General features: G+C 44.3%; 1 protein-coding gene across 1 annotated transcript in view; it reads left to right on the forward strand.

The window, feature by feature from the left end:
• Positions 1-23,680, forward strand: part of LOC126263483 (SET domain-containing protein SmydA-8-like) — an 86,104-nt gene that overhangs the window by 22,433 nt on the left and 39,991 nt on the right. Inside the window, exon 3 of the mRNA XM_049960575.1 lies at positions 157-501. Coding sequence (XP_049816532.1) covers positions 157-501 — 345 coding nt within the window. The remainder of the gene's footprint in view (positions 1-156; positions 502-23,680) is intronic.

Genomic DNA, 23,680 nt, shown 5'->3' on the forward strand with positions numbered 1-23,680 from the left:
TGAGGGTTTAAATTAATTATCGTTGAAATGACTAATAGTGGTACAGGGTGCCCTGCGCCACGCACCGTACGGTGTCTTGCGGAGTATCTGTGTAGCTGTAGCTGTAGATGTAAATGTACTCTCCGCCAAGCACTACTTACATCTTGATTGTTGCAGGTAACGGATTTGGCAACAGAGCTGCGCAGTGCGCCAACGCCGAGCCAGCTGCGCTTCATGCGGCGCGCGTGCGCGGTGATGGACGCGAACGCGTTCGAGGTGAGCGCGGACGTGCGCGGCCTGTACCCGCTGTCGGCCATGATGAACAACGAGTGCTCGCCCAACACGACGCACGGCTTCGACGAGAGCCACGCCATGGTGGTGCGCGCAGCTGTCGACATCCCGGAGGGCCGCGAGCTCACCAACTCGTACACGCCGCTGCTGTGGGGCACGCCGGCCCGACAGAGGCACCTGCAGCTCACCAAGCACTTCCTCTGTCGCTGCGAGCGCTGCAAAGACCCCCAGGTGACTATGCGCCGCTGTCTGCTTCCATCCTGGCAGGCAAATGCGGCAGAGTACAGGTCAATGATTTCTGTAGGCGACGTCCTACCGCTGGTCACTGCCTACTCTGGAGAGTGTTTATTTTTCTTATTTTTAGTTTTGCTACAGAGATAATATACAGGATGGTCCATCGATAGAGACCGGACCAAATATCTCACGAAATAAGCATCAAACGAAAAAACTACAAAGAACGAAACTCGTTCACCTTGAAGCGGGAAACCTGATGCCGCTATGGTTGGCCCGCTAGATGACGCTGCCATAGGTCAAACGGATATCAACTGCTTTTTTTAAAAAAGCAATTTCAATTTTTTATTACATGCCCGTGTAGTACATAAGAAAATGTGAATGTTTTAGTTGGACCACTTTTTTCGCTTTGTGACAGATGGCGCTATAATAGTCACAAACGTGTAAGTACGTGATATCACGTAACATTCCGCCAGTGCGGACGGTATTTGCTTCTTGATACATTACCCGTGTTAAAATGGACCGTTTATCAAAAAGGTCGATATCGTGTTGATGTATGGCTATTGTGATCAAAATGCCCAACGGGCGTGTGCTATGTATGCTGCTCGGTATCCTGGACGACATCATCCAAGTGTCCGGACCGTTCGCCGGATACTTTCGTTATTTAAGGAAACAAAGTGTTCAGCCACATGTGAAACGTCAACCACGACCTGCAAAAAATCATGATACCCAAGTAGGTGTTTTAGCTGCTGTCGCGGCTAATCCGCACATCAGTAGCAGACAAATTGCGCGAGAATCGGGAATCTCAAAAACGTCGGTGTTGAGAATGCTACATCAACATCGATTGCACCCGTACCATATTTCTATGCACCAGGAATTGCATGGCGACGACTTTGAACGTCGTGTACAGTTCTGCCACTGGGCACAAGCGAAATTACGGGACGATGACAATTTTTTGACACGTTCTATTTATCGATGAAGCGTCATTTAGCAACTGACCTTGGCGGGCTAATGTATGGTGCGGCATTACGAGAGGAACGATAATTGACCGCCATTTTATCGATGGCAATCTAAATGGTGCAATGTATGTTGATTTCCTACGTAATGTTCTACCGATGTTACTACAAGATGTTTCACTGCATGGCAGAATGGCGATGTACTTCCAACATGATGGACGTCCGGCACATAGGTAGCGTGCGGTTGAAGCGGTATTGAATATCAAATTTCATGACATGTGGATTGGTCGTCGAAGCGCCATACCATGGCCCGCACGTTCACCGGATCTGACGTCCCCCGGATTTCTTTCTGTGGGGAAAGTTGAAGGATATTTGCTATCGTGATCCACCGACAACGCCTGGCAACATTCGTCAGCACATTGTCAATGCATGTCCGAAAATTACGGAAGGCGAACTACTCGCAATTGTTTAGACATAGGACGACTTGGACCATTTTCTTTTTTCTGGTCAGCAGAGTACTGACTGCATCTTCATCTGTGTATAGCACTGACATCCACCGCCCTCAATTATTTGTTGGATGCAGTCCAATCTCTGTCTTCCCCTACAATTTATACCCTCTACAGCACCCTATAGTTCTAGTACTTCGGGAGATATTCCCAGATGCCTTAACATACGTCGTATCAACCTGTCCCTACTTCTTGTCAGTGTTTCCCTGCATATTATTCTCCTCGCTGATTCTGTAGAAGAACCTTCACATTCCTTATCAGTCCACGTATTTTCAATGTCCTTCTGCAGCAGCACAGCTCAAATGCGTCGATTCTGTGCTTTTCCAGTTTCTCCACAGGCCATGATTCACTTCCCTACGATGCTGTACTCCATACATGCATTACGAGAAACTTTTTCCTGTAATTAAAGTCAATGTTTCATATTAGCAGACCTCTTTCCGCCAGGAATGCCGTCTTTTCCTGTGCTGGTGTGCTTTTTATGCCCTCCTTGCTTTGTACACCATGTCTTATTTTCCTCTCAAGGTAGCAGAATGAGTTCACTTCGTCTGCTTCGTGGTCTCCAGTTTTGATGTTAAGTTTATTGGTGATCTCATTTATTCTACTCCTCATTACTTTCGTTTGTCTTTGGTTTAGTCTGCACTCATATTCTGTTCATTGCACTTTTAGTTCTGTTCAACAGATCCTACAATTCTTCCTTACTTTTATTGAGGGTACCAGTGCCATCAGTGAATTTTTTCATTGCTTTCCTTTCACCCTGAATTTGATTTCAACGACTGAACCTTCCTCTTATTTCCATCATTGCTTCTTTGGTGTGCAAAACGAAGAGTAATGGCGAAAGACTGCGTCCCTACCTTATACACTTACTAATCCGTTCTTGATTCCAAGTCGCGCGGGATTAGCCGAGCGGTCTGAGGCGCTGTAGTCCTGGACTGTGCGGCTGGTCCCGGCGGAGGTTCGAATCCTCCCTCGGGCATGGATGTGTGTGTTTGTCCTTAGGATAATTTAGGTTAAGTAGTGTGTAAGCTTAGAGACTGATGACCTTAGCAGTTAAGTCCCATAAGATTTCACACACATTTGAACATTTTTTTGATTCCCAAAAAATGTTGAAATGTGTGTGAATTCCTAATGGACCAAACTGCTGAGGTCATAGGACCCTAGACTTACACACTACTTAACCTAAATTATCCTAAGGACAAACACACACATCCATGCCCGAGGGAGGACTCGAACCTCCGCCGGGACCAGCCACACAGTCCGTGACACGGTGCCTCAACCCGCGCTGTCACTCAACGTGGCTCTTGGTTTTCCTTTCTCATTTTTCCCCTTGAGCCGTGTACGTACTGTAGTGAACTGAAATTGATACATAAACCAGGTGACAGTGAAAACAAATATACTCAAGCTTAGAACATGGTAACATTTACGTTTATTATTACATTGAAGAGCCAAAGAAACTGATACACCTGCCTAATATCTTGTAGGGCCCTAGTGAGCACTCAGAAATGCTGCAACACGTCGTGGCATGGACTCGACTAATGCCTGAAGTAGTGCTGGAGGAAAGTGACTCCGTGATCCTGCAGGGCTGTCCATAAATCCGTAACAGTACGAGAGGGTGAAGATCTCTTCTGAACAGCACGTTGCAAGGTACCCCACATATGCTCAGTAATTTTCATCTCTGGGGAGTCTGGTGGCCAGCGGAAGTGTTTAAACTCAGAAGAGTGTTCCTGGAGCCACTCTGCAGGAATTCTGGACGTGTGAGGTGTCGCACTGTACTGCTGGAATTGCTGAAGTCCGTCGGAACGCACAAAGGACATGAGTGGATGCAGGTGATCAGACAGAATGCTTACGCACGTGTCACCTGACATAGTCGTATCCAGACGTATCAGAGACCCCATATCATTCCAACTGCATATACGCCCCACACCATTACAGAGCTTTCACCAGCTTAGACAGTCCATGGATTTATGAGCTTGTCTCCATACCCGTACACGTCAGTCCTCTCGATAGAATTTGAAACGAGACTCGTCCGACCAGGCAACATGTTTCCAGTCATAAACAGTTCAATGTCGGTGTTGACGGGCCCAGGCGAGGCGTAAAGCTTTGTCGTCCAAGCATCAAGGGTACACGAGTGGGCCTTCGATTCCGAAAACCCGTATAGATGGTGTTTGCTTGAATAGTTAGTACTCTGACTCTCGTTGATGGCCCAGCACTGAAATCTGCAGCAATTTGCGGAAGGGTTGCACTTCTGTCACGCTGAACGATTGTCTTCAGCGTCATTGGTCCCGTTCTTGGAGGATCATTTCAGCGGCGTCGGAGATTTGATGTTTTACCGGATTCCTAATGTTCACGGTACACTCGTGAAATGGTCGTCAGGGAAAATCCCTACTTCATTTCTACCTCGGAGGTGCTGTCTAGCATCGTTCGTGCACCGAGTATAACACCACGTTCAAACTCACTTAAATCTTGATAAGCTGCCATTATAGAAGCAATAACAACTGTGCCAGACACTTTTAGTCTTATATAGGCGTTGCTGATGGCACCGTCGTATTCTGCCTGCTTGCATATCTCTATATTTGAATACACATGGCAATACCAGTTTCTTTGGGGCTTCTGTGTGTATCATCGACAGAAATATAAACTCAGGGCGGATTTGACTGGACATGAACACGAGTCATTTGCAGGCATAGACAGCTGGTTCCTTGTCACTCCAATGCATAGATTACCCCCTTACAGGGTTGTCTGGATGCGGGTTGACAACTAAGATCTTTCAACTCCCATGTTCTGTCGTTTTGATGTGGCGCCTTGGCCGACTTAACTCCTTCCGTCTTCCACGCTGGACGACCCCTGGCTGAATTATCTTCAAGCACAGCACGGCCCTGGCGGTCGACACGGTGATTTTGTGCTTGCGTTGTTGGCAACTATTGTCCGTAGTGGTTATCTTGGAAAAGAAGTCGATGTTAGACAGGCAGTGGAGTCAGAAGTTCAAAATATTTGAGCATCGGGCTGCAAAGAATGTCAACTCAACACGCATCGGAAAATGAATGCGTTGATCACTAAATGACTGACTGCTCACTGATTCATTGTTCACTGACTGCTCGATCACTCAGTGATCTCCGACTGGTTATTCGCTGTCCATTAGTGACTGCCTGCTGGCCTACTCAGTGACTGAGTACTCACATGACAGTCTCTACTCCTGTTTGACAGTTTTGTAACTCAACTCTGTCTCCAGGACACTGAATTTTCTGTTATCTCATCTTTGTCATTCTTGGGCTCAGTTTTCAATTTACACAATGAACTCTCGACTCTATATAACCATGCCTCTCTGTCTTTGTACAGAGTGAAAATTTCCGATCTTTCAGGCTGATATGTAACCAGAAAATTCTCGTATCGCTCTTCGGTGTTCCATGTTGTGGTACTGCACGCTGCGGGCTGCAGCCTCATAGTTTATCGCTTCAGAGGTTTACCTACATTCGTAAGTTGTCAAATAATCAACAAACGAACAACAAACCCACTCATTATTAATGTGAGTGGCTATGATTTTCCCAAATCTTGCTGTCGATCAAACTTTAAATGGGGTATCACCTTTCGAGCAAAGCAAACAATTCATTTAAACCACCCCTATCTGGCTTTTGGGAATGCCTCGCATCCCAGTTTCAGTTTAAGTGTCCACTCTAGCATTAGGTCCCTGGCGGTGAAGTATTGTAATACTTTATAGTACCCACCATTCATTATAGCTTAAATTTTTTTTCCTGTGGATTTCGAACATCTTGCACGATTTTACAGTGTCAAAGCAACCTACGGCGCAGATCTTAAGAAAGTGTCTTGATTTTCTTAGCATTCGGTTCCATTATCAACCCAACGTTAGGAGCGCGTCGTAGATGCCTTTAGCTTTCCTAAATCCAAACTGATCGTCATATAGCTCCTCAATTTTATCTTCCATTCTTCTATTTTTCCATTCCTGTCAGCATCTTGGACGCATAAGCTGTTAAGGTGATCGTGTGACAGTTCTTGTATTTATCTGACATTGATTTCTTTGGATTGTCAGGATAATATTTTTCTGAATGTCTGATGATACAGCTCGAGTCTCATACGATCTACACACCAACTTGAACAGTTGCTTGGTTGGCACTTACCCTAACAATTTTCGAAATTGCTAGGAAATGTCATCTACGCCTTCTGCATTAATTGATCGCAAGTTTTTCAAAGTTCTATTAGAACCTGCCAAATACTGGTCACCTATATCTTCCAAATCGACTCTCATTTATTTGTCTGTCATGTCAATCAAAAGCTACTTCCTCTGGTAGTGGCCTTCGGTATACCCCTTCCACCTATCTGATCTCTCTTCTGTGGTTAACAGTGAAATTCATCTTTGCACTCTTCATGTAGATGCCTTTTACTATTTTTAATTCCACGATGTTTTGATTTTTCTGTATGGTAAATGTGTCTTTCCGACGACCATTTCGTTTCCGATATCTCCAGTCTTTTCCTGCAACCACTTTGCTTTAACGACTCTGTATTTTCTAATTATTTCATTCCCAAGTGATTTATATAGCGTTATTCCTGTCTTTTCGTGAACGTTTTTGTACTCGCTTCTTTCATCAATAAGGTGAATTTCGTTTGTTACCGGAAGTTTATTCGCTGTTGCCGTTCTTGTACCTACATTTGTTCACTTGGCTCTAAGCACTATGGGATTTAACATCTGAGGCTATCAGTCCCCCATACTTAGAACTACGTAAACCTAACTAACCTAAGGACATGACACCCATCCATGCCCGAGGCAGGATGGCGGATGGCCAGCCCTACATTTGACTGTCCAGTTTCTATAACTGCCCTTTTTAGAGATGTCTATTCCTCTCAAACTGAAATGGCAACTGCGGTATTCCTTATCGCAGTACCTACAGCCTCTCAGAACGTCAAAGGCACTGTCATTCATCAATGTTTCTGCATATATCCAGTAAATTATTGAGTACGTTCGGAGTAAGTGCTACTCGAAATGAAGAGGTTGTCACAGGAGACGTAGCTGTGACGGATCTCGTCAAACCAGTGTGGCGACTTCACAAGAAAAGAAGTATTAATTAATATTGCAGTCACATTTTACAGGTCATGTAGATCAACAAGGTTGACGAAAGACTACGACCGGACCCGCGAAGCACTGCAGAAGATCATCTGCATTGCCGTTATGGGGTACTCGTTGGACTTGGAAGAGCACCTGCTGAGATGCATGCTGCTTGTCAAAAGGCAACATTCACACGGTTTGAAGAAGTATTATTATTTGATGGATGTATGGATGAGATGAAATAATACGCCTGCCACCGTCCCTCACCACAGGTAACGTTATGCATCTGTTCTTTTGTGTACGACATCCTGCACGTGACGTGTACGTTGAGAAAGGTCGTGGATCATCCAGTCTCTCCTAAACTGTCAGAATGGTTTGAGGCTGACTCCACGGGATGAGGACGCGTGCTCCAAGGTCATCTCCGACGTCGTCGAGTGAGCTGTGTGTACTTTGGATGCAGCTCCAAACAATACCGGAGAGTTCTGGATGGCGAATGAGCGGTCATGGATCAAGATAACTATCCAATGCTGCCAAAACCTCGTGGATCCGTACCACGGTGTGTGCCCGCCATCATCATGGCAAAACGAGGCACTACACAGCTGCTAATGTTGTTATGTGGTTCACTTCCTCATCAGTGTTATGTCTTATACGTGTGCATCAAACACCGAAAAATAAACTGGCCCCTGGGCGAGCCACCACGAATCTCACAAAAATCCTTCTGGGTGTGCTGCAGCGTCATCTTATAATGTATTTGTAATATAGCCGTTGTCTCATGTTTGTCATCATATAATGAAGACGTAAGTAGCAGCAATGTGATCCCCTTCCCCTGTCTCCCATAGTAGTGGACATCTTCATGTAAGTTTTTGAGCAAACTGCACTTAGCTCCGCTTCATTATGCCCACGCTGCTGACTGCAGTATGCTGTTGGCCTTATGGAGAAGGAGATCTGCACACTTTCTACCAGAATATTAACTGCCTGCACAAAAACGTGTAGTTTACGCAAGAACAGGAAAGTGATGGTGCGATTACGTTTCAGGTAATCGAGGTCTACAGAACGCTCCGGTACAAGAGTACCGGAAAGCAAGCTACACCAGCAGGTACTGATGTGGCGAATCATCATCCGGCTCAGAAGTGATCCATCCTACACCCGACGACCACCAGACTCCACCATGTTAGCGATACAAACAACATGAGACAAGAACTGAAAGAGATACATAATACCTCCATAGACAACGGATGCGACAGTAAAGCAATACGTTCAACAAGAAGCTAAACACAAGAAATGAAAGAAATATACTTGCTTCATGTCAAGGCTGTCATTGATCGAGTAGGCAGTGTACTTCGCAGAAAACAAAACTAACAGTTTGCCGGATTGGCTGCTGCAAAGAGAATTTGGTAGGTTTCACTAAGGATGCAATAAAATCTCTCAACACGGCAGCTTGCATGAACCCCCATTTGTACTAAACCTCCATAAATGTCTCAGTTTTGCCAGTGAATACGTAGAAGATGGTATAAGATATGTATAGTATGACTGGCCCTGCTTTTCCATCCGGGTTTTGCGCAGATTAAAACAATTCGTCCTTGGATTATCTTAGTGAGTAGTCGTGTAGGATTCTTCGTACCTGTTTCGCCGTGAATCCCTCGAAGTTTATACAGGGTGGAATCCAAAATTTTCGGGACTGGTGCTGCCATCTTAAAAGTAGGAGTGGTAGAACTTTGCACCGCTACGTGGCGAGAGCTGCGTATCTGATGAGTCAGTGTGCGGAGTGGCATTCAGCTGCGAGGACGTGTTGCGTGTCGACAATGATTTCTGTAATATTCTGTGTGTGGTGTGTGGCGATTTTACGATGGATCCGCGAACAGAACAGCACGTATGTATCAAACTCTGTGCGAATCTCGGGAAAAGTGCTACGAAGACCCTTGCAATGATTCAACAAGTGTTTGGGACCCGTACGTGTGTGTTTGAGTGGCATGCTCGGTTCAGGGCCAGCCATACAGACGTCGAAGATGATGCTCACACTGGAAGGCCAGTTAGTCGCACAACGCCAGACATTATTGCCAAACTTTAACAACTGGTTCGTGTGGGTCGATGTCAAACCATTCAATACCTTGTGGATGAAATGGGTATTGGTTATGGGACATGTGAACGAATGATGACTGATGAATTGGACATGCATCGTGCCTCCGCAAAATTTGTGCCGATCAGAAGGCACAGCGTGTTGAAGTGTACACGGACCTTCGTCAGACCGCATCTGATGATCCAACCTTCTTGTCACGGGTTATCACCGGCGACGAGAGCTGGATTTACGGTTATGACCCAGAGACAAAGCAACAATCTCCCCAGAGGGAGAGCCCGGGCTCTCCAAGACCGAAAAAAGCGAGACAGGTGAAGAGCAAAGTGAAGAGCATGATTATAGTTTTCTTTAATACCAAGGGAATCGTGCACAAAGAATTCGTCCCACCCAACCAAACAGTGAATTCCGCGTACTACTGTGACGTTTTGCGATGGCTCCGTGAAAACATGTAGCGGCGACGACGGCCCGAACTTTGGCGTCAAGGGAACTGGCTGCTGCATCACGACAACGCGCCCTGTCACACGTCCTTGTTCACCAGGACCTTTTTTGGCAAAAAACAACATGGCGGTTGTACCCCACCCACAGTACTCACCAGATTTGGCACCTTGCAACTTCGCGTTATTCCCAAAACTGAAACAAGTAGAAAGGCCGTCGGTTCGACATTCTAGAGAGGATTCAAGAAGCATCGCTGGCGATGGTAAACCCCCTCAAAGAACAGGACTTCCAGAAAACGTTTCACCAGTGGCAGAAGCGCTGGGACCGGTGTGTACATGCGGATGGGAACTACTTCGAGGCTGATGGTGACCATTAGTCCAAAGGTAAGGTTTTCAACAGATGGCAGCACGTCCCGAAAATTTTGGATACCACCTCGTATCCCCCACAGAAACAGTATCAGCGCCGTCGGGTTATCCGTAAAATGTATTTCTACTTCTTGTGATTCTAAGTGATGAAACGGAAAGCTATATTATTCGGAATAAAAAGGGATGCCACTATGATATATTTTGTCCATTATAATTATCCGGGCTGTTATGCCGTGGTCGGTTGATGAATTCTGAGGTGATTCCCAACGTTTCGTCTCCGACTGCGGGAGACATCTTCAAGGGGGTCCGTAGCTTGATGGTCCAACACACACACTGGCTCGCTACTGACTGCCGCTAAATTCCGTGTCCGCGCGCCCCCGCGCCGCGGCGTGACGTCACGTGTTTTGAAAACGTCAGTGCAATTGGCCGCTGTTCGTCGCCGTCGATCGCCGTTGCCATCACCCAGTAGTGGACGAGTGGTACACATCTTCTTTAACACCGGCATCCATATACCGTTTAATTTGACGCCCTCCTCCTTTCGGTTGAAATTATTTGGGTGTTTAGCGATTTCGATTGCCTCCCTGTAGAGCCTTTCGTAGTATCCGCTCGTGGCCGCTAGTACTTGCGTCTCCTCGAAACGAATATTGTGGTTCCCTGGCTGGAAAGCATGCTCCGCAACAGCTGATCGTTCAGTTTCTCCTCTTCTACAATTTCCCTTGTGCTCTTCCAAACGTTTAGAAACAGTTCTTTTGGTGGTACCCACATAAACATCACCACAGCTGCATGGGATCCTATACACTCCAGATTTTTCCAATGGTTTGCGAGCGTCCTTGGCAGGCCTAAGGTATTCCTGTATCTTCCTGGTGGGCTTGTAAATTACGGTAATATTCCGCTTCGTCAAGATCCTCCCTATTCTTTCCGTTACATTTTTAACAAACGGCAGGAAAACCTTAGATTTTGCAGTAGCCTGTACGTCAGTATGATTTCTGCGTGGCTGCCTCAACGCACGTTGATGATATATTTATTCACTAAACATCATAAACTGTTAATATCGACACAATTAATAATGATTTAACCGAAAACTATCAATTTCCTGAGAACATGGTCGTACGACAGATTTAGATCGGAATGCATCCTATCGACGATTGGCGACTGTGGCGCGCAGTCTGTATAGGTCGTACTTACACTCGTGATATTTCGTAGCCGTTCGTACATTTTCGTAAGCTTAAACACTGTTCTTTTATTTATGAAGATGATCGATTTCTGGCGTTGTGATATTGCTGTAAAAAATTACTTGTGACCTGAAGCCTGGTGGCAGATTAAAACTGTGTGCCGGACCGAGACTCGAACTCTGGACCTTTGCCTTTCGCAGGCAAGTGCACTGTCGACTGAGATACCCAAGCACGACTCACGACTCATCGCGACAGCTTTACTTCCGCTGATACCTTCCCAACTCCGCAGACGTTCTCCTGCGACTATAGATGAGCCATGTCTCCGCCGTATCCTTTCTACCGGGAGTGCTGGTCTTGCAAGGTTCGCAGGAGACTTCTGCGAAGTTGAGAAGATAGGTATGAGGCATTGGCGGAAGCAAAGCTGTGAGGGCGGGTGGTGAGGCGTGCTTGGGTAGCTCAGTCGATAGAGCACTTGCCTGCGAAAGGCAAAGGTCGCTAGCTCGAGTCTCGGTCCCGTACACAGTTTTAATCCACCAGGACGTTTCGTATCAGCGCACACTCCGCCGCAGACTGAAAATTTTACACTTATAACCTGGGGGCTTCTCCTAATATCCGTGTCGTAAAAAACGACTTTTATTTGCATATACAGGGTGATTCACGAAGATATGCAAATATTTTAATAAGATATCCTACAAGTAAAACTAAAGAAAAAAGTTCACATTATCATAGGTCCGCAAATGGTTAGTTGTGGAGTTACGGCTAATAAAAGATTTTGCCCGAAAGTTAGCAACTTCGCTAATATGAAGCCATCGCAAAACTGTACGAGGTTAAAGTAATGCACGATTTCCATTTATTTTGTTGTTATTGATCTGGTGAATCCCAGACGTGTATTTGCAGTAGTTTTCCGGAACATCCGGGTTATGAACGCTGGGTAGAGAACCAGTCTCCCGTAACATTCGAAATACTCCAGTAACGGTTCGTGCATTCGGAATCCTCCGAGTTGGATAACGTAAGCGATATTCGTTAAATGCAGCCGTAGCATTACCATCACATTTGCCATAAACAAACACCATATCGACGCATTCCTCTGTCGTAAATTTCACAAATGATCTACAAACTACAACTGTTATTATGTGGTTTCACTTAAATACACTGTTGTTATTATGTTCATTCACTGAACAATACAGAAACTAACTCGTTTTCAAGGTTAGGAAACAACTGAAAGAACCCATTAACGCTTGCCAACAACGACACAAACGTTTCTACAATCTTAATCGAAAGTAAACAAATTTACTTGTATGATAATCTTTACTTCTCTGAATGTTCTGGAAAACTACTGCAGGTACACGTCTGGGACATGTTTTATTAGATTCATAAGACCAATAACAACAAAATAAACGGAAATCGTGCTTTACTTTAACCTCGTACAGTTTTTCGGTGGCTTCATATTAGTGAAGTTGCTAAATTTCAGGCAAAATCTTTTATTGGCCGTAAGTACGTAACTAAACATTTGCCAACCTATGTTTGTATGAACTTTTTTCTTTAGTTTTACTTGTAGAATAACATATTAAAATATTTGCACGTCTTCGTGAATCACCCTGTATTTATTAAGCAAGATTACTTGCTTCACGCCAGAATAACTGTGCTTCCCCTACGTACCTCGCCGTTGACGTAACGCGCGTTCTAATATTTACCACAGTGTCACAAAACACCGTCCACTGACAACGCCATACGGTCCATCGGCTCATTCACCCAGCGGGGAACTTAAATCTTAGTCCTGTGTGTGTGCTTTTCTGCAGCACCGCTTTACTCATTGAATGTTGCAGATAACTGCAAACGTCATACAAAACTGTACAACTGGAAAATAAGGGAAAGAAATTTGCACAAGGGCTACCTTACAAGCTGTGAACGACGAACCATTTGAGTAGCGTGACCCTAGATTTGGGAAACAGGAAGGCTTTTTTTCATCCACATAAAAGAGTTTAGATTAGGACAGCACAAGCACAAACGTTAGATGGGACATTCGCAATATTATGTGGTCAATAAAGTTTCAGGAAACCTGGGCGCTTGGGAGACAGTCGTGGATGCACGCACACAAAATAAGAAAAGTGATAGAAGCCTTTAAACAGCCTTGTAACAGAATATTTCCAAGCTGCCTAGATGATGTAGAACTGTTTCGGTTTGTCAGACTCTCCATTCAGTTTCCGATGGCCAGGGGGGCGGTTTTGTTGAACCTGAAAGCGATGGGCTAGACTCTTCCAAATCCTTACAAACGATTGGTTTTGCAGGGAGAGATCTTTCCCCATGGTGGCCATTGCAGAAATGTATCTAAATGTTATGTGAAAGGGCTATACGTTTCAGGAACGCTATATGCAGGATCGGGGGAACAGTCAGCGCCAATGCCAACTTTTTGCTCTTGTTTTCTAATTGGCTGAAAGGCGTATATTTTAAACAATTGCGTGCATGGGGGGGGGGGGGGGGATGACAGTGGTGCTCACGAAACAGGGGAAGTCGGCCTTCTTGGGATTTTGGTGACAATTCGAAGGGCGTCAGTTATTGCTTCGGCATTCTCCTGTTGTTCTATGGGAATTTTGTGGAGTAATGAGTGCGAACGTTTTGGATGAGTTAAAGAGTTCAGAGGAAACATGTAGCCAGTAGTTAGCTGGGCGGTGTATGTTTAGTGAACGAGGCGGATTTGTTTAGGGTTAATTCTGGTCAACATATTTCAACGTTTTCTGTGCAAATGTGAATCATGTTTCTTTGCCTGTTGACATTAAACTTTTTCCTGTCTGTTTTGTTAGGGTAAGTATCAACGGCGATTGCTGCTAGCCAGTTGAAGGTGATTTGTTGAATTGTTAGGGGTGAATCTTTCCAATCCAGTGGTCGGATCCAGGAGTCGTACCTGAAGGTAATCAAGAAACAATACTGCTTTTAATGATTAAGTTTTGGGTTGTAAAGTTTAACCCCGTTATGCAGGTTAAATCGCCGTTGGCGACCCTTATTTAATCTGAATGGCAGTAATGCACAGTAAACAATTAATCCGGTTCCGCCAAAATCGTTCCCGATTTAACCCATGGAGCAGTTATGTTGCGTCACTTATTTCGCGCGCCCCACATCGCCAAGAGTGCGTGAGTAGTAGCGCAACTTTCGTTCTAGGCCAATTTTGATATCAAATTGATGTGAAAATTAATTAAACTGCGATATCTGATTGATTTAGGTCAGCACAGTGGACTCGCATTCAGGAGAATGAGGGTTCAAACCTACGTCCGGCCATCATGATTTATGTTTTGCAAATTCCAGGATGGTTCCTTTGAAAGGGCATGGCTGATATCCTTCCCTTCCCCATCATTCTCTAATCCAATGGGACCAATAACCTTGCTATTTGGCCCCCTCCCTACCCCAAATCAACGAACCCATCTGATTGATTTACGACACCCTCTCCCTCCACTCATTCACTCCGTCTTCAGGCCACGAGTGGCCTAGTGGGACCATCCGACCGCCGTGTCATCCTCAGGGGAGGATGCGGATATGAGGGGTGTGGGGTCAGCACACCGCTCTCCCGGTCGTTATGATGGTATTCTTGACTGGAGCCGCTACTATTCGGTCGAGTAGCTCCTCAATTGGCATCATGAGGCTGAGTGCACCCCGAAAAATGGAAACAGCGCATGGCGGCCTGGATGGTCACCCATCCAAGTTCCGACCACGCCCGACAGCGCTTAACTTCGGTGATCTCACGGGAACCGGCCAATCTACTGCAGCAAGGCCGTTGCCACCCTCTCCCTCCACTTAACATATTGTTCTGCTAAGTGGTTTATGACCCCTGCGGGTTGACTAAGGCCCCCCCGGGAATAATCGGTCCTTCTGAGAATCCCGCTGACCCCTCCCCCTCCCCTGCCGCTGCACCTCCACCATCCCTCTTGAAACCCGCAACCTTCCCCCTGACTGATAGAACCACACTCCATAGAGCATCATGAGGGCTGCCACTTTGATTTGTCTGCATAGCTTTGGGCAAGAACTGACTAACTAGCTGGCTGGAACTTTTCTATGTACCCATCACCCATGACCGCCTTAAGCCGGAAATGCTCATCCATTTCAGTCACAGGCTACCTCTGCCACGCACCTGAACAGCTGGCAGAGCTGTCGTAGGAAATAAGAGACATATTTATCACTGTAATTACAGTTCAATATTACGATAGCAGCCTCAGTTTGGTGACATTCGACAATGAGCAAAGTGTCAGAAATACCTCCCCCTGATGGCTGTTCCACCAGACATACTCTTAGTCGTTTTCTTTGTGTATGTTTGAACACAGACAGCAGTAACTTTACATCCCAACATATACTTTATAAGCCTGCTGATTACAACGAAAGTTTCACACACCGCCTAATAAGTATAATACTTCGCCACTAACTAAAGGATGGTGACAGCAAACAATACTGACTGAAAATCCGCGATCGATGGACATGCTTCAGTGTGTCATACCAAGAGAGATGTAATCGTCTTGTAAGTGACCAGCTATTAAAAACATTATCACAACGACCAACCTGCATAAAAAAGCGGTCTGGGTTCCCCAGGCACACACAAGTTCAAATGGTTCAAATGGCTCTGAGCACTATGGGACTCAACTGCTGAGGTCACTAGTCCCCTAGAACTTAGAACTAGTTAAACCTAACTAACCTAAGGACATCTCAAACATCCATGCCCGAGGCAGGATTCGAACCTGCGACCGTAGCGGTCTTGCGGTTCCAGACTGCAGCGCCTTTAACCGCACGGCCACTTCAGCCGGCGCACACACAAGTATTGCTAACAATACCTATGATAAAAACTATAAATGCTTTATAAATCGAGTTATGGTATTGATTCTGTATAAAGTGGCCTTCCATGAAAATACTGTGATACTGAATATAGATGGGGATCACAGTGTGTGTGTTAACAGAACAAAAGTGTGGGTGCATGTCGCCAGCGATGTACACTTGTACTGAAATCACCCTTCTCACCGAATTTAGAAAGTGATTTGGCTAAGGAATGCGATGTTAACCCGATATTTGCAACTCCCCCATGCCACTGCTAGATATTTCCCATGCTAAGAAACAGTATTTGTAATGCATTTACCTTGCTACCATGCAGACAGTGCAACAGAGGTTCTGCGATATATCCATGGGGTTATGGGCAAGGAAGGATGATTGTTGATTGACAACGATCACATACAGTATATGGTGTGCTATGTGAGGAATCACTTAAAAAATGCAACGCTAGATTGAAGTAATAGGAAATGTATAAAATCCTATGAGCAATACACTGGCTTTTCAGGTCTATAGTGTTACACTTTCTGATAGAAATGCTGTCTGCGACTTGGAATCAAGTCTCTTCATTCAACCACTTACTTGCATTGGATCCTATAGATATGTCTTAATTGTTACAGCCACTGGTGAATCATACTCGTGGCACTCTCATTTCTTGAAATGAGTCACATTTTTTTAACCTATCTGGTAAGCGCCCCATACAGCAAAACTGCAGTGTGGTTTTAGACAGTCCCTCTTCATCTTGTAACTATTCCCCAGTCTCTGTCCCGGCTTCCCTGCGGCTTTGCCCGAGTGATTATTCCAATTTAAGTTGAAACCGAGAGCGGTGTATCTACCACCTTCTGCATCCTGTGGAGAAACAGGACGAACTGAGTTTATGTGACAGGACTGTGTTTTAACCACTCGTTGTAAATAGGGACATATTGTTGTAGTTCTACCAACCGTGTATATGTCAGGACAATGCCAAACGAAGCTTTCTCCTGCAACAAGAGGTAGTAGAAAAGACAGTACGAGCAGTTGCGGTGGTGTTTCTTATCGGAAAAGTTAGGAAGACTCTACACCATATGGGAACTGGAAGAAGGACATAAATTTTGCTGCTGCAGTGAAGTGTGTTTCCAAACTACATACAGGTACTGCAGTCCAAAGGAAATCTACATCTCTCAGGGTGCATTCATGTCCATCAGCCAACCATTCTCTCTATCCTCATCATTTTGTTCTATACAACAAAGAAAATCTGCGAACTGTAAAAACTTAGCTAACATCACCCAGTAGAGAACTCGATAAGATATTACAGCATCCCTTTCTTCCAATATCGAAAACAAATACCGTCCGCTTGGTGACATCGAGCATATGTGGCGATCCTATTAAATACACAGTTATTGGTCCATTAGAGCAGGTGAGTAGTGATCGAAGTCGCTTGCACAGATCAGTGTAAAGTTTTGTCGCCCGTACTGTAGGAGGGCCACATCCCACAGACTATCAGTCGTGAGAGTGGGTTCCTGTGTTTTTCTTGCATAATTTGTTTGATACATTGTTTTTATGCTGTAACATATCCAAGCACAGCTTAGTATACCGCCATACATTTCGTTTTTCCACGACGACTTCGAGGTCTATGTCAGGTGGTAAATCGACATTAATGTGTTTCAATCCATTGGCTATTACAGATAGCTGGACGTCGCATGGTGTAAACTATGCTACCCTGCATAACACACAGGATGGTTGAAATAAAAGATTGAGGCAGTGTTTCTTATTGACAAAAATCTGGAGGGCATCGCAACGTTTGGCAACTGGAAGAGCTTGCAGTCTTGTGGAGCGTTTCCAAACAGCTGACCAAAGGTGATGATCTCTACATTTAATCTAATCTTTCACATTGGTGGGGTATCAGATTTCTAGGTGTTCTGTTTTGAAGAGACGAAGAACACTGTTCTCTTGTATTGCAGCCATGTACACGATCACTGTTTCGGTGTTGGCCATCCCTGGAAGGTTTTGCTCCGACCAAGACTCTCTCCATCTCAAACAAGTGGTGTCAGTCAATCATTATGTGATAATCAACAACATATCAGTAGATGGATGGGATGGACAAGACACATCGATATGGGATGATGTACTGTAATATGCACCAGAGTTGATAGTGTAATCAGTTCTAGCAATTTTACCAGTGAAACTTCCTGGCAGACTAAAACTGTGTGCTGGACCGAGACTCAAACTGGGGACCTTTGCTCTTCGCAGGCAAGTGCTCTGCCATCTTAGCTACCCAAGCACGACTCACGCCCCGTCCTCACAGCTTTACTTCCGCTAGTACCTTGTCTCCTACTTTCCAAGCTTCACAGAAGCTCTCCTGTGCACACTCCGCTGCAGAGTGAAAACCTCATTCTGGAATTTTACCAGTGTTTCCTTAATTTCAACTCGAACCAATGACACGACAGCTTCCCAATTTCTGTATCATTGCTAAACCAACCCTCCACTACTTTGAGTGTACCATGTAATAGATTGGGAATGTTGATAGATGAATGTACAACATGCCCATTCATGGTTAATTCTCGAGCATATACTCGTACATCAAAGTATACCAGACAGTGTCCTATAATATTGCAGTTAGATTATTTACATATTTCTAGCACTTCGATCATAGTGCATAATTTAAGTTTACGATTTCCCATGAGCCGACACTGTGTGCAGTCTGTCTCCCAGCCTGCGCATGCGGGAACATGCATGGCGGCTAGCGCCTGGTGCGAGCCAGCAGGTGGCAGATCGCACATGCTTTGCAATCGGAAGATTTTAACAATGTAATTACATGTGATGAGTGTATCATTATGGTATTCCTTTCACAATCGGAATAAAAAAGCACAATAGTTGTTTAAATATTCCATACTTCCTTGTCGCCCTAAAATGTTTCAATAAACAGAGTTCCATACACTGCACTCAATTTCCTGACAAAATCTTTAAATAAATAAATAAACTCCATTCCAAATACTGCCTTGTATCCTATAAGTTGTTTAAATAAACAATATTCGACACATTGCCTTGTCTACTAGAAATCGCTTAAGAAATATTCTATATACTGCTATCGATTTCCTGTCAAATTTTTTAAATAAAGAAACTGTATTGTATACACCGTCTTGTATCCAATACATTAGTTAAATAAACAATATTTGACACATTGCTTTGACTACCAGAAATTGTTTAAACAATATTCCATATACTGCTATCGATTTCCCACCAAATAGCCAATCAGCTGAGTCTTTTTCCTGCCAATTTACAGGTAGGGAGGGGAGGGGGGAATGGATGGTGGGAGGGGTTATTTCGTAAAGTGATCAACTTCATGAATTAGTCATCAAATGCATAGAGTGTGAGAGGCCTATTCGAATAACTCGGATCTGAAATTGTGCTTGTATCGGCAAGGGGAGGGGGGGGGATGCTTGGAGATTTCCAGAGGTGTGTGGGAGGTGGAGATGGAGGGGAGAGGTGGGGTGGGGGGGGGTTTCTCGGAAGGATGGATTATCCCCAGGGGCTCATTAATCAACCCTCAGGGGGTCATAAACCATTTAGCTGAACAATAAGGGGGGGAAGGCCATCATAAATCAATCAGATGTCACAATTTAATTAATTTGCAAATCAATCTGATAACAAAAGTGGCGTAGAACTAAGGTTTCCCTACCAACTGCATGTATTCTGGCAGGGGCCGTGGGGTGTAACTTCGCGCAACGCCACATAAGCTGCGACTCCCATATAAAAGGGACATTTCAGCCTCACGACAATAGTTATGGCTGGGTATGTGCTCCCGATGTCCCGGCTGCTAGCAGTTCTGTCTTGAAAGAGCGAGTGTCACTGCAGGGCAACAGTCTCACCAGATACTGCCAGGGGGGCTTAAACAAACAGCGCATCCGCAAATAGCTTCATTTCTCTGCAACTAACACAACCTTCACAAGTTTGAAGGTTGTTATCAGTGTTATAATGGACACTATAAAAATACATGGAAGTTGCAGGTCCTGTAGTGACTTCTTTCTATACTGTCGCATTTCGATTTATATATCATCAGATTACTCTGAACACATCTATGCTGAACACATCTACGAAGAGCCACAAGTAATATAGGGCATAATGGTAGTTAACTGACAACGAAGAACAAACAGAAAAAAATCAATTTTATGTATACAGACTGAAGTGGCGAGTGAAAATTTGTACTAAGGCCAGGAATCGAACGTGGGTCTCCTGCTTACAAGGCTGTTGCGTTAGCCACAAGGTCACCTTGGCATAGCAGTTCACACAACTGCATGGATTACCATGGAATTCCTCCCTCATCGATTCCAATTCTCACTGTGCCCAAGTCTACTTTAAATTCCTCCTTACACATGAACAGAATTGCTGAGGCTATCCATGTTCTGGAATAGTACCTCAGCATCGAACGTAAATGGGGGATTCAGACTGAAACGCAGGTGCAACTACTTATAAAAATGAAACGACGCAATTTCAGAGACTTTACTTTCAATGCTGAGTTGCTGTTTCAGAACATGGACAGCCTCAGCAATTCTGTTCGTTTGTAAAGAGTAATTTAAAGTAGACTGGGGTGGAAGTGAGAATGTGTATCGAGGAGGGAGGCGTTGCAAGGCAATCTGTGCACTTTTGTGAACCACTGTGAGAAGGTGGCTTAGTGGCTAGCGCACCTGCCTATTAAGCAGAGACCTGGGTTCGATTCCCGGCCTTGGTACAAATTTTCACTCGCCACTTCAGTGTATATACATAAAACTGTATCTGTATGAGATCAATAAAGTTCCTGTGTCTTTTCATCTGGAAGCAAATCGAAGTACAATGTGGAAACATACTAAGGTTGATGAAAGCACGTCATTTTTAGGTATGGAGTCAAATATATTATCCATCAGACTATGCGAAACTAAATTATTTCGGCGGCTGCGTCGTTAAGGAAGATGACTAGGCCACTAGATGGCAGTACTGGTGAGGGTTAATACTTAAGACTTAATAGTAATTATTACAGTCCCACGAAGAATGACAAAGACATGACCTGATGAGCATGTGTAATTTACAAGACAATTGTGCATCTTATCAAAAACATAAAATAACAACTCTCGTTAAACACAAAAACATGTCTCATGTTGTAGGGGACACTAGTAAATGTAGATGGCCAGGTAAAAGTGGGAGGGTCTAATCTATGGGTCGGAACGGTGAATAAGCTTTTTGTTACAAGACACTTAAGATTAAAATAGATATACGTACATTGACCGCCTGTACATAGTACCAGCTCCAGGTAATACATTTATAATTTTTAAATACACTTTTAAAAGTAGGCTTGATAGACAATATTGGTCATTAGTGTAAAATGAAATCATTCAATCGTTAGAACTATGGCACACACAGCAATGAAGTAAGCAAACACACAATCCTGGCCAAGACAAGTCTACTACTATCAAACATAGGTCCTAATTTGAGGAAGAAATTTGTGAGAGTGTACGTTTGTAGCACAGCGTTGTATGGTAGTGAAACATGAAATGTACGAAAATCTGAACGGAAGAGAATCGTAGCATTTGAGATGTGGTGCTACAGAAGAATGTTGTAAATTAGGTGGTCTGTTAAGATAAGGAACGAAGAAGTTCTCCGCAGAATATGCGAGGAAAGAAATGTACGGAAAACACTGATAAGAAGAACGGCCAGGATGATAGGATATCTGTTAAGCCAACACGGAATAACTTCCGTGTTACTAGAGGCAGCTCTAGAGGGCAAAAACTGTAGAGGAAGACAGAGATTGGGATACATCAAGCAAATAATTGAGGACATAGGTTGTAATTGCTACTCTGAGTCGGAAAGGTTACCATAGTAAACTGGTGGTGGCTCGAATCAAAACAGTCAGAAGACTGATGCCTAAAAAAAAAAAAAAAAAAAAAAAAACGAAGCATTCGTACATCATTCAAGACATCCAGGTGTGGAAAGCTGAGGTGGAGAGGGGGACAACGAGATCCATCGGAAAGGAATACAACAAATGGCAGATATAAATAAAACAAACAAGATAACACATGTAAGTAGAGCTGCAGAATCATGACCATACTTTCATGTACGAAAAGCAGCCCCTTAGGTTAAAAACCACTTTGTTAAATAATGACATAGAAACAGTACAACATAGGGTAGATAGGCAAGCCTGGTGGTTGATGTAAACTAATAACGTTAAAATGGAGGGACGTATAAGAATCAAAAGCACTGCCTTCAACCGAAAATCAGCCAAGGACCATGCAGGTGAGGGAAGCCGAGGCTGAAGAGTGGGAGGAGCGGGAAAAAGCGACCTCTATCGGGAAGGAAGTTGACAAATGAGAGCTACTCAGTAAAACCTAAAATTGCAGGGAAAATTCCAGAAACAGGACCTTAATTTCATGTGCAGAATGTAGCCCCCTAGGATAAAAAGACCATTTTATGAATTAATTACATAGCAATACTGCGACATGGTGTGCAACACGGGTCATGATAGCACTGATACAACCTTCAAATTACGTAAAGATGGGCGTATACCTCTTACGTGACTTCACGTCACACCTGTTATCCTCACAAGTTTGTCATCGATTCACAATAGGCTTCTAATTACTAGCAAGTCGTGGTACACATTAACAGTATGCGAAATATAGCCTCCCCCTCTCTCCTAACATCGGCTAGGGATATCTTAGGGCCACTAAATTGTAAAATTTGACTTCGATGGTCTTCGGATACCATTATATACGTTGAAACACTCCTCTGACCTCCAACTACATTACTCTACTCGCTGAGGAAGGCAACAACACAGCCGAAATATCTATTATTTCAGTATCTTAGCATTTTGAGTATTTTGTAAGGTGATACAGCAGTGTAGAAGGATTTTAGTGATATTACCGAACGAGGTGGCGCAGTAGCCAGACACGGGACTCGTATTCGGGAGGACGGCGGTTCAAATCTCAGTCCGGTTGGTTCGGAATGGGATTAGGATGTAGTAGGGTATCGACTGTGTTGTTTCAGAGGGACCATCCTGGCATTTGCTTTAAGCTGTGTACGATAACCACAGGAAACTTGTCTATGTGGGCGGAGAGGCATTTGAACTGTCATTTTCCTGAACGCGACTCTCATGCCTTGCCACGGTGTAAGCAAAGTACCATGTAGCGTAGCAACTACACTGTGTTATTATATAAATGTCTTAACCACTTTCTTTTGTTATCGTTCTGTAGCATATTTAATAATTTAGCCGTGCGGTCTAAGGCGTCTTGTTACGATCTGCGCTGCTCCGTCCATCGGAGGTTCGAGGAGTCCTCCCTCGGGCATGGCTGTGTGTGTTGTCCATAGCGTTAGTCAGTTTAAGTTAGATTAAGTAGTGTGTAAGCTTAGGGACCGATGACCTAAGCAGTTTGGTCCCGTAAGATCTTACCACAATTAATAATTTTGATTCAACTACATTATTGTTAATAATAGCGATACTTAAAGGCTTCACCTAAATTTAATGCATAAGAATCACATCACCCACAAGGCGACATTGTGCAACGATTCATTTGTAAACGTATTTATTTATTAAATTTAAATACGAGAAATGCAAGAGCACAGGATATGACGGGATGCAGGCATACGCGGAGCGTTATGTAGAGAAGGTGGTGAGCCGCTACGGAGTGATATAGCAATTACCAGTGCCCATGACCGGAAATTGTTGGAGTATCCGGTGTGCGGGAAAACAGCTTCTTTTTCGAGTGCCGTAGAATCTAGAAGGATCTTCGGGTATATAGATCTTCCATTCCGTTGCGTGAGAAATGTATGGAATGTCTCTGTCAAAAAACGTTCAAATGTGTGTGAAATCTTATG

This window comes from Schistocerca nitens, chromosome 6, assembly GCF_023898315.1.
Source record: "Schistocerca nitens isolate TAMUIC-IGC-003100 chromosome 6, iqSchNite1.1, whole genome shotgun sequence".
NCBI lineage: Eukaryota > Metazoa > Arthropoda > Insecta > Orthoptera > Acrididae > Schistocerca > Schistocerca nitens.